The 12,900-nt window shown below is 39.3% G+C and overlaps 1 protein-coding gene across 8 annotated transcripts in view; it reads right to left on the bottom strand.

Annotated features, from left to right (window-relative positions):
- The window catches only part of EXOC4 (exocyst complex component 4), a 791,044-nt gene that overhangs the window by 754,678 nt on the left and 23,466 nt on the right, over nt 1-12,900 (bottom strand). For all 8 annotated transcript variants that reach the window (XM_025292062.3, XM_044947183.2, XM_044947184.2 and 5 more), the window contains one exon: nt 2,193-2,387. In XM_025292062.3, coding sequence (XP_025147847.3) covers nt 2,193-2,387 — 195 coding nt within the window. The remainder of the gene's footprint in view (nt 1-2,192; nt 2,388-12,900) is intronic.

The raw sequence follows: 12,900 nt of genomic DNA, 5'->3' as shown, positions 1-12,900 counted from the left end.
AGAAAAAAAGAGGAACTTCTGAGAATTATCTCTCTCACCTTCACTCTTTTCTAGAGGTGACTGCCCTCTCTTCTCAACCAACTCCCCACGTCTCCCATGTCCCTCAATCACATAGTTTTACTTAGAATTGACAATCACAGTATCCAAGGTGACCAATAGATCCTACGCCCTTATTTCTGAATTAGAAGATTATTTTCCTCTGCAAAGCTGGAAAGATGTAAGATAATAGCTTACAAACCTTCTTTTTCCCCAAACATCAAAACTCTGCCCACATGTGGAAGAAAGTCTATAGAAAAAAAATTTTTTAATGCAGGAAGACCATATAGATGGCCTTCAACATAGATGCCTGTTCTTTTAGCAGACTGGCTACATGGGTAAAGCAATTCTCTTACCTAAGCTAGCTAGAGCTGAATTTCTGCAACTTAGAACTAAGAATTTACAGAAATATCTAATGAGGTCCTTAAGAAAATAAGTTCAAAAAAAATATATGGTATCATTAATTAGCTCTTAAATAAATTAGCCCTTGAGGAATAAAGGCTAGTCCTAAAATCTGAAATCCTAAAATGAACATAACACCAAAATAAACATTAACAACCTATTTTTAATATATGGCACTAACTTAAAAACAGGCCCAGTACAAAAAATCATGGTTCAAATAGACGTATATATGCTACACAAATATATATATGTATATACAAGCTTATCCATTCTGACTGCTGAGTCTTGAATATTTAGTACATATATGCCTTCCTGAGTTTCCCAGGTGGCTCAGTGGATAAAGAATGCACCTGCCAATGTAGGAGAGGCAGGAGACGTGGGTTCGATCCCTATATTAGGAAGATCCTCTAGAAGAGGACATGGCAACCCACTCCAGTGTTCTTGCCTGGAGAATCTCACAGACAGAGGAGCCTGGCGGGCTACAGTCCATGGGGTCACAAAGAGTCGAACATGACTGAAGCGCTGGCCTTGCATGCATGCATGCCGTCCTAACATAAACCAACAGTAAAGCTGAGAGGTGAGTAAATTTTTTATTGGACACCATATAGTCATTATTAAGGAAGATGACACTATAAAGATACTAAAAATAACCAATTATTTTGCCACTCTGAAGAAAAGACCATTATTAACCTCCTTCCACTGTGGAAATTCACTATCACATAACCAGGTTTTAATATATGAGAGAATATCATGGCACATCTCATCTCTTGGTTATCAAGTTTCCTTTAAACCTTAAGACAGACTTCGAGCAAAATTCTTCTTGAAAGTCAGAATGAATTAGAACCACTTAGAGGATTTAACCTGTTTTGCTCCCACTAATTCCTCTCAGTGTTTTGGGTTTTTTTCTTCCCAGAGTTGCAGGCAATCTAATTTGTTGAAACAAAGATAAGGGACCTTCACCTATCATGGAAAAGAAAATCCAAATACAGTCCATCTGCTTCTGAGAGTTTCTGTCATCCCCAGACAACTGTGAGAAGGATACAGGGGAGTTGGTGTGGGAGGAGGAGGTAGAATAAGCAGCTCCCGTTCAGAGCCACAGGCTCTGGAAGGTTAAGGTTTTTAGGAAGCAAGATTTGTATTTTTTTTTATTTTTTATTCATTATCCTGACTCTCAGCCACGTGTACCACCAGCTGCAACCCTCTCTTGAATTTTCACTTCTAATTCAGAAAGTAGCAGAGAGAACGAAGATACAGGCTAAAGGCTAGTCTGTGGCATACTTCTGCTGGACAAAGTTATTTCCAGAATTATTCCCCTGAAAATTATTTTGTTTCTTATCAACTTAAAGGAAAAAAACAAAAACAAAACCCTAAACATTCTTTCACAGAATTTGTGCAACCTACAGTTCAGAAATCTCCAAAAGTTCTCTCATGCAGATTTCATTCTTCAAAATGGGGTTCATTAATTACCTTCCTCTGACACTCCAACTAACCTCTCATCACCATTCATGACACATCCTGGTTTCTCACCATCATACTTGCCATTGTTCCCAAGGCAGACAACGTAAATAACCATAGCCTCCCACTGCAAACATTGGAACCCGGAAGAGAACCAGGCAGGCTTCGCCTGCAAGGGCTCATGAATGCCCAGAGGGCAGTTTGTCATGTGCTTCGAGAGGGACAGAATTCAGAGGGAACAGAAGGAAGCACTCTTCTATCTGAGCAGAAACACCCAGGAGTGCGGGCTGTGCTCTTACCAGCATGTCGGTGGCACTGAGATAGTGCTTGCTGGCCATGCACTGTTCCAGCTTTTGAGGCACTTGCTTGATATTCTCGATTTCATCCAGCAGGTTCAGAACATGCTTATGTTCAATTCCTTCAATCCACAGCTTCCGAAGCTCATCTCGTTTGCAGTGCAATAGCATCTTGCATGAAAGCAGATTCTCTTTCACCTGGAACAGAACAGTTTCCATCTTGGGTCAGTGCAAAGTCTTGCCAGACTAAACCTACAGTGTGGTTTGTATTCTTCATCATTACCACTGTAAGTAACAGTCCCTAGTTCTCACTGCCACCCATTCTCCTGAGGCTAATCTATATGCAGAATTCTAATCCTGATTAATACACAGACTCACTTGCTTAGGTCTCCACTTCTCTGTATTCTCTTTCCTGTGAGATGAGAGAATTACTCCTAACCTACCTCTGAGTAATCTAGAAAAATATTAACTCAGCCTACAAAGCACTCTGAAAATAGGAAGTTCCACACCTAAATTAGGATGTCTAAAAGGGAGTGACTAATTTGAGAGACCACGCTATTAATCCTTCTCCATTCTTTCTGGCATATTTCCTATTCAGCTGATGAGTCACCTGGCTCATCCTTCGAGGTCTAAAACTTCAGCTGAATTTTATAACCAAGGAACTGGACGTTCATCTCAACTGACTAAAATGAAAGTAAAGTCAGCTTCCGGGAGAGTAGACATATCCAGAGGCAGTCATGAAATAAAGAGAATTAAAACATGCCAAGAATTTTTTGCCATGTATTCTGATTTTTAGATATTAAATAAGACAGTTGCCAGCATTCTCATAGATCTGCCCAGTTTGGCACCAGTATCGGTAAGCAAAGCTTGATAACAAAGGAGGAGAAGAGGAGCAGGAAGGGGTAGTCACAGTGTTCAGGATAAGTGTATTTCCACTTCCTACCCTAATTAAAAATGTTTATTTTTATAGCATGATACAGTAAAAATCATGAGCTTTCACAATTTACAGAACTACTTTTATATACTCTTGATATTCTTTTATATGTGTCTTTATTTAAGTTAGAATTTCATATTTGTTTACAGTTTTGGTTTTCTGTTTGAGGTACATGAAGGGATATCACTTGAGTTTTAGCAAATGCATACATACCTACATAATTCAAACCTTCATTAATGTATAGGACATTCCCATCACTCTAGAAAGTCTACCATGTTTGTAACAATTAAAGTATTTTCTTCTACAATATTTAGTGTCGTGTCACACAGGCTCGCTATTTTTTTTGATGATTATAAAACTAAATTTTAACATCTTTCCAAAAAACATGGAAAATAGGATGAATGAATGCTAAAATGAGAAGGTATCTTGAGACAGTATCTAATCCAATCCTACAACTTAAGGACAACTTTTATCCTTTTTAAAATCATACTTTTATCAAACTCTCCAATGTAAAAAGAGCCCTAAGTAAGGGCACTCTAATCTCTCCTGATAAGCATAGTAGAATGACTTAGCTTTTGAGGGAGTGATAGACCTCTTTAACAATCTGGCAAAGAAGATTCTAATGAACCTAATTCTTCCTGCAATCCCAAAGAGATGGCAAAATAACTCCTTCTTAGCATAAAATATTAAGAAAAGAGAGAACAGAGAGGAGGGAACAGCAAGGATGGCAAGAAATACTTGGAAACTGACAAGAAGATGGATGGCATCAAGTGGGGTTTGTTAAGATTGAAAAGGAAGCACCAAGATACTAAAGGCAAGAATTCAAGGTGGAGGGACTTCCCTCGTGGTTCACTGATTGAGACTCAATGCTCCCAGTGCAGGGATTGTGGGTTTGATCTTTGGTTGGGGAACTAAAAGCCTACATGCCACAAAGTGCAGCCAAAAAACTTAGCCAGCAGACCCATAGGTAGCAATTTATCAAAAAAAAAAAAAAAAAAAGTACAGAGCTGAAAGTATTTTGAGTCCTCAAACATCTTCATCAAACCACACAGATGTGTAATTCCCTCCCCTCAGCCCTGGCCAAATAGGTTTACAATCTGAAGAAACTGAACTATAAAGAATCTGGACCAGGAAATGTCAGCCAGCTGGGAGGAGGGAGGCAGGCACTGAGCAGGAAACAGGAAGATGGGGTCAAACTGGACCCACCAACAAGGAAGGTCCTCAGCCCTCTCTGGACCCTCAACCTCCTTGCTGGGTTGGCTCCAGTAATACTCAGCTTGACTCTGAGCCCTGATACGGGAAACATATGGCTCTCCCCTGGGAAAAACAACCAACTGAAAAGACCTATCAATGGTGACATTTGAAGCTCCAGCAAGGAAACCATTGGGTCCCTACCCAATCATCACAAGACGAGTCCCACCACATGCTCCGAGCTGTGCAGTACACCTCCCTCCTCCACCCATGGAGTCAGCCAAGGATCGCCATACAGTCAAGGAAAGCCTGTAATATGGAAGACAGGTAAAAGAAAAGGTGCTGAGTGGAGCAGGGAAACAGAAACTAAGGGAGAAAAAAGAAATTTTTGAAATCCATGATGAGTATCCCTTGGGGGGAAAAGATATTACATCAATGAAACAAGAATAGGATGCTATTTAAAAAAAAAAAAACTCAGAGAATGAAAACCAGCTCTTGGAAATTATGAGAGGGAAAAAAAAAAAATCCAGTAAAAGTTAAAAGAGACTCTTGAAATCTCCAAAGAGTAAGACACAGAAAAACAAAGGAAGGAAAATAGGTGAGAAAAGAAAATGGTGTGATTGCTCCAACAAGTCCAAATAAGGATACCAGGGGAAGAAAAATGAGAGGGGAGGGGAAAAAAAAAAAAAGATAAAATGTTCCAGAGCAAAAGATATGAATTTTCCATCTGAAAAGGCATGCCAAGTGTTCAAGACAATGGAATGAAAAAAGACCAAAGCCAGGGCACCTTATCCTGACTTGTAAGAACACAAAGATAGAGACAGTTCTAAAAGCTTTCAAAGGAAGAAAAAATAAAAAACCCACACAAAGGATTGTAAATCAGAACACATCTCAATAGGAACATTAAAAGCCACAAGACAAAGGAATAATATTTCTTCAAAATCCTAAGAAGTATTTCCCAGAAAAACTTTCAATCAAGTGTGAAGAAAAAAATAAAGACATTTTCAGACATGCAAGCTCTCAAAAAGACAGACCTCATTTGTGCTGTATCTCACCAACTACTGAAGGATACACTCCATCAATTAAGAGGAAAACAAGAGAACATACACAGGATCCAGCAAAGGGGGAAACTGATGCAAAACAAACACAAGCTGATTCTCCAGTCATTGACTCCAAGGAAAACAACAAAGATATTACACAGACAAAACAGTATGCTGGATGGCTTCAGTGCAAACATTTATGTCATTATAATAAAATAAGCTAAGATCATGGCATCCGGTCCCATCACTTCATGGCAAATAGATGGGGAAACAGTGGCTGATTTTATTTTTGGGGCTCCAAAATCACTGCAGATGGTGACTGCAGCCATGAAATTAAAAGATACTTACTCCTTGGAAGGAAAGTTATGACCAACCTAGATAGCATATTCAAAAGCAGAGACATTACTTTGCCCACAAAGATCCATCTAGTCAAAGCTATGGTTTTCTTAGTAGTTATGTATGGATGTGAGAGTTGGACTATAAAGAACGCTGAGCGCAGAAGAATTGATGCTTTTGAACTGTGGTGTTAGAGAAGACTCTTGAGAGTCCCTTGGACTGCAAGGAGATCCAACCAGTCCATCTTAAAGGAGATCAGTCCTGGGTGTTCATTGGAAGGACTGATGTTGAAGCTGAAACTCCAATACTTTGGCCACCTGATGGGAAGAGCTGACTCATTTGAAAAGACCCTGATGCTAAGAAAGATTGAGGGCAGGATGAGAAGGGCCGACAGAGATGAGATGGTTGGATGGCATCATCAACTCAATGGACATGAGCTTGGGTAGACTCCGGGAGTTGGTGATGGACAGGGAGGTCTAGCGTGCTGCAGTTCGTGGGGTCGCAAAGAGTCAGACAGAACTGAGCAACTGAACTGAACTGAATAAAATAAGCACCAGTTATTTAACCAAAAACTAGGATACAACTATACAGAAAGGATGAGGGAAGATGAGGTGAGATGGGGGAATAAAGTGAGGGGGGGAACCATAACTGGAGCCTCATATACAATGTCTTAGAGAAAGAAATGGCTACCCGCTCTGCTATTCTTGGCAGAAGAATTCCACAGACAGATGAGGCTGGTGGGCTACAGGCCGTGGGATCCCAAAGAGTCAGACATGACTGAGCAACTAACACATATAATGTCTAAAATAGAAAAATCCAGAAAAGTAGTATAAGCTTACTACTTAGAAATATAGAAATACAAATATCTGGGGGAAAAAATGAAAGAAATTTCATACTGAAGTATGAAATTAGTTTTATGGTAGGATGAGGTAGGGAAGAGCTGGTTTTTAATCAGTATTTGTGATTTTATTTGACTTTTTAAAACACATTTCTCAAGGCCATTCCTAGATCCCTCTAGGAGTTCTTGGTCCCTGGGTTAAGAACTCTAGCTATTAAATCCATTCTATTTTAAATCTTAGTTGAAATCTATCAAAATCTAATTTCCGATATTCTACTCATATCACCTTGGTTCTATACGTCTCAGCTTTTTCCTCTGTAATGGTTACTATGGCAACAGTTAAAAATAAATTTTATGTCATACAAGACCCAACTAGGCTCTTGATCAAGAGAGTGAGAGATAAACTTACAGTTGTCAGTAAAGCTTGGCAAACTCCTTTCTGATTGGAAAAAGACCATTATGGCATTTCATACAGGATATATACAATGTAATCCGCTCACTCCTCATTTTTGCTTACTAAAGGGAGGAAAAATAAAAAGGAAGGTAGGATGTGTGGCTGGGTTTGGGGGCAGGAGAGATGGCATCAGGCTGTGTGGAAAATTAACATCACCAAAATGATTCCCTAAATTGAATTTAGCCAAAGATGCAGACATAAGAAGCTACAAGAACTTTTAAAACTAAATTGCCCTGAGGCTTCAGCTTTTTGATCAGAAAGTCACAGTTATAAAGAAATGTTCTTTTAAAACTTGGGGTGATGAGGGGGAATACCAGTCAGCAATAAAAGGGAAGAAACATGAATGTCAACATTAAGGCTGAGCAAAGGAAGCCAGACGCAAGAGTGTATATTCTGACGTTCCAGAAGAAACAAAAATATATGCGAATAGATTTCAAATCAGTATTTGTTTGAAGCAGGATGCGGTGGGGGTTGGGGGTTATTGCCTGTAAAGAAGCAGAAGAGAACTCTCTGAGACAATGGAAACACATTTAAGGATATATACGTTTGGCAAAACTCATTGAACTGTACTTTAAAAATAATGCACTTTATTGTATGCAAACTCTAGCTCAATAGATAAAATTTTTGAAATAGGGAGGGGAGAAACAAGGCTATATCCATCAGTGAATAATGGCACCTTTTAAATGTAAGAATGGCATCTTTTAAATGTAAGAAAGATACCATATTCCACCTAAACCTTTATTTCTCAAATGCCTGTTCTTTTAGAAATGCGGTGACAGCATTTTAATTCCATTCTGATTTATCAAGACAGCCAAGATTCAAGAATTCTGTTACTCTGTTTCTTCCTTAAATAAATCCATGAAGAGTCAAGCTTTTGAAATCGTGACATCAAAACCCAAGAAACCCTTCCTCAAACACAAGTTTCCTCTGCTTCCTTAGAATTTTAGTAAGGTTATAGTTGCTCCAAATCACCTGTTCAGAAATAGCAGGAATTTCAGTTTCAATAAATGGTAAGAACTAAGTCACTTTAATTAGAGACTATTAGAAAAAGAGAAAATAAAGAACAGGGCCCAACAGATCATTGTGAATAGATATGTGAGATACAGAAAGCAGAAAAATATATATATATATCTCTCTCAAGATTTTGCAGCCCTGCCTTGGAAAGATCAAGAGAGGAGGAAACAAACCGGGGCCTCTGAACAAGACGGTGGGAGCATCTGATAGAGGAGGATGCTGATGGAGGCATGGGGGAGGTGGGGGGCCTTAACTTTAAAGTCTTAAAACCAGAAAAGCATTGAACTTGGATTAAGTATAAGATAAGGCGAGGAGGGGAAGGCCTCTGAGTGTACGCACTGCATTATCTGTAATAAAGTCCAACAAATGTGCAAGCACCTCGCTGATACTGTAGACCAGACATACCCTGCAAATCCCTATAAACAAGGGAATTCTAGCAATTCCCTTTGCCAGAATTTTTTGCTAGGTAAATGGAAATCTAGCAATCAACACTATTCTTATTTCTAAAAGTATCACATTTTCTCTTTTTTGTAGTAAAAACAAACCTATATACAAGCATTTTTATGGGAATCCTCCTTACTTGTGTCCAACCCACTTCTTCCACAGTCTTATAGACAGTATCTCAAAAGAATGAGTTTCAGAAACACTACTTACTGCTCTGCTTAAAAGCCCTTTGGAACTAAAGATCTTTTTTAAATTACACTCAAACTTACTTTCCATGCTTTTTGCCCCTTAGTTTTTTCAGCTTCCAATTTAAGGACTTAAGTTCTGAGAGGCTCCACTCAACCCTTTCTAAAGGCAACACCATCCTTTTGAGTTGCTGAGTCTGGATACAGAACACAAATAGAGATACAGTTAAACTTAATGAAAAGGTTCCCTTGTAGTTCCTGTGACCACATTCATGACCCAGACTACTGCCTAGATTTTCAATGATGCTATCTCATTCTTGCCCACAGTGTACCATGTCCATTTCTAGATTTTTTCCCTTTCTCATACGAGCAGCTAGGGTTTTCTATCTTACATCTGGGCTTAAAATAACTTCCTACCAAAATCATCTTATTCTCCTGTGACTTTCTTTTTTATATTAACTAAGGTTATGCTTTGCTCTAATTCCACCATTCAATGTATACTTTCATATAAAAAGTCACAAAATTATTTTATGTAAATGTTAAATAATGAATGTTACATTACTCAGTGATTAAGCCCTAACAACTTTACTTTAATATTCACATATGGTTATTTCCAATTACAGGCAAGAAAAATGATTTAACAGCTTGGTTCAGCACCAACAGAATAGCCAAAATTGGGGCAAAATGTAAAGAGTTTGTGCACACATCACAACAGGGGCAATTTTCTGTGTTTTCCCTTCAGCCTCAGGCAGTTTGTTGCTCAGTCATGTCCGACTCTTTGCAACCCCATGGACTGCAGCACGCCAGGCCTCCCTGTCCATCACCAACTCCCAGAGTTTACTCAAACTCATGTCCACTGAGTCGGTGATGCCATCCAACCATCTCATCCTGTCGTCCCCTTCTCCTCCCACCTTCAATCTTTCCCAGCTTCAGCCTACCTGCTTCCATAAGCATTAGATGAGTACTTAGCATCTTTAAAGAAATCTGGTGTCTTCTCATCTACTTAGTACAGGATGGGAGAAACACTCAAATTCAACTACTACCAACAATCCCTACCCACACAGCCCAAGTCCCCAACTCATATCCATTCATATTCATCTATTATTGGTGTTGCTATAACAGTCATTATAAGAGACAATGATAGATCCGATAGATTCTGAAGCTTTCTAATGTAGTAACGTCTCATTTGTACTCAATAATAATATATACAATGGTAAGAAGACAGCCCAACTATTTTACTTATCCACATAATTGATCTGATCATACATGGCATTTTATTTACACATTTAATCCTGAAAAAACTCCAAATGGGCTTGACTGATATAAAGAAGTTTGGGGCATCTGGAAAGAATCAAATCCATCTGTCAACTCATATATCCTCAAGGACAGAGATTCTACCAACACAAATCCATACGTGAAATACCAGGTTGTAAACAGTGTAAATGGTTCCATGTTCTCAAGCTTCAAAAGGTAACAAAGCTTGAATGTGGACATCTTCATCTTCCCTGGCCCCCTATAAAATCTATTCTCAGAGCAGCTCGAGTGGCCCTTTTAAAATGTTAGACACAGCTTGCCATTCTTGTGCTCAAAACCTTAAAATGATTTCCCATCACACTCAAGACTTCATATGCAAACCTTTACAATGATTGAGACCTCATGTGACCTGACCCACTCCGAGACACCCCAACCTCCAGCTGTCTCCTCTCCCTCCCACTCCCCCCGTCTCCTTTCCACTGTGCTCCAGCCCCAATCTTGTTGCTCCCCCAAATTTCAATCATGTTCTTGCTTCAGGATCTTTCTGTACCTGATATCCCCTCTTCCTGGTGATCCTTTTCCGGGCTCTCCCTCACCTTGTTCTGGTGCTGGCTTGAATATAACCTCAGTGAAGCCCTCCCTGACCATTCTATTCAAAAGAGCAATGCCCTGTTCTTTTTCTTTTTAAGCAAAGCACTTCTTTACCATCTGCTATACTTTCTTACTTACTCATTTATGGCCTGCCTTGACTAGAAGGTAAACTCCACGAGGACAGGAATTTGTCTGTTTTACTCACTTCTGTATCCCAGGACCCAGAGCAATGCTCAGCACAAACCAGATACTTAACATACAGAGACTAAATCAATGATGCTAAATAGCATCTGTTTTCCTGTGTCTTCCCACTAGCAGGTAAGGTCCATGATTGTACAGAGATTGAGATTGTCCATTATATGGAAATTTAAAACAGATTTCAGTATCTAAAACACCACCAGCATATAGCTGGCACTCAACAAATATTTACTAAGTGAATCTTCATCCCATTCTTTTGGCAGAGAACAGAAAGAAAATTTCAACTCATATTCACACGTTCTCAACATGTTGCTTGGCTCTGAAATAATATAATCCAATGAGAACTGAATCATCCCCATTTCTACTTTAGAAATATACATACCTTTATTTTGTACATAATCTAAAGTGCAATTAAAAGCCAAAAATGATAGGTAAAGATTAATGAGGAAATATCAGTGTTTCCTTGGTGATAAGGAATGGACTTTCACAGTACAAAACTGTCCAATTATACAATGAAAACAAATTCCCTATCATTTTTCCCCAAAATTTTTCTTCTCCCATGTATCATTAAAGGCTTTCTTAAATAGAGATTTTAGTCCTTTCTTTCTCTTCCCCACATTGAAGCTAAATTCATAACACAGAGTTATGTGACATTTACTTGACAACTACCTAATACAATAAACACAAAATTTTTTGTTTCCTTTTGCTCTAAACTCCAGCCTACTTAAAAATGAGGATGGTAAAAAAGACTGTGGCTACTAAAACAAGTGTGAAATCATCAAACTGAGCCTCTCTTTCTCAGTATCAGCAAACACTCTTTGGGCAGAGATGCTATCAATGCAGAAAGATAGAAGTCAAGCCAGAAGCCACTGCAGTGCCTCACTGGCGATCAGGACAAAGTCCCTCCAGTCAAGCAGACTAATCGTAAAACACAAGTACCAAGAGGTCCTTCACCCTTACTGTGATTGCCAGAGGCAAAGCCGGCAGGCCAGCAGCTCTATACATTCACTCTCTGACCCCGCTTGAGCTCAGTATACTGGGTCAAAATAGACTACAGTTCGCTTTAAATCTAGGGCGACTGATCTATAGCTTTGCCTAGCTGCACAGATAAATCCATGGGATGAACTCGCCACTTGTCAAAGCTAAGAATTACAGTATTCCTTTTGAAAATGCCCAGTTAATTTTAAAATGTAGAGAGGTCAGCATATTGCCTCAAAAAAGGTTAAGAGCCTACTGATTGTGGAACTGGACTCAAGGCTGAAACTCATATATAACAGCATTCTGAGAAGAATCATTTCGATACCTGCTTACACATCATAATATAAGGTCTAGAAGGCAGGAAAGAAAACATGTGAGAAGATCGGAAGCACAGCCATCCTGGGCAGGTACATCCAGAGAACTCTCGAACCAATAAAATAGCACAGGGCAGCGCTAATCTTCACATGGTTCACGCAGCCCTCTGGCCACAGAGAGTCAGCAGCTGAGTGCTAAGGATGGGACCCAGCATCAGGCTTGGCATCTCTCACCCTAGTACCAAACAAGAGGCGACTGCGATGCTGAGATTCTGCAAAATTTCATTTACAAAGAACTGGGGGAGTGGGGGGGAGCAGGGAAGGGTACTGCTTAAAAGATGTCTGAAAACCAGAATTCAAGGACCTCAGAGCAAGAAGACCAGAGTTCAGACCCTAAATTTGAGGACTGAGGGACAGACACAATTCTGCCGGGCAAAAAATCAGTGCTCAGTAAGTGGTAGCAATTGTTATTTATCAGAGAGCTGTCATACAAGGTATTAAAGAAGTGACCCTTGAAATACATAGCCAAGAACCACATAACTGGGATGTGACAGTACACAACCTTTATTTGATCAATTCATCCTTTGGCCAAATATAAAAATACCCCTTATGAACCCACTTTATCCTTTAGGAAGTAAAGATGCGGTACCTGGGAACCAAAAGTTTTTCAAAGACCAATAACAGAAGAAAGGAAGTGGGGGGATGGGGAGTAGGGAAGGATGGAGAGAGGAAAGAAGGAAGAAGAAAGAAGGAGAGGAAGAGAGAAGTGAGAAAGAAAAAGTGAAAGAAAAACAGGTCCAAAATATGGAAGACAATTACAAAATGAAAATGCATGCTTGTCACTACTGAAAAATATTCAAGAATTTCAGTATTCATAAATACTTTATTATATATTTAAATAATTTGTGAGTTAGATTTTCTCAAAAACTGCCAACAATGT

The sequence above is a fragment of the Bubalus bubalis genome, chromosome 8, assembly GCF_019923935.1.
Source record: "Bubalus bubalis isolate 160015118507 breed Murrah chromosome 8, NDDB_SH_1, whole genome shotgun sequence".
Lineage (NCBI taxonomy): Eukaryota > Metazoa > Chordata > Mammalia > Artiodactyla > Bovidae > Bubalus > Bubalus bubalis.
Note: the sequence above shows the minus strand (reverse complement) of the source record. Positions and strands in the feature narration are given on the sequence as shown.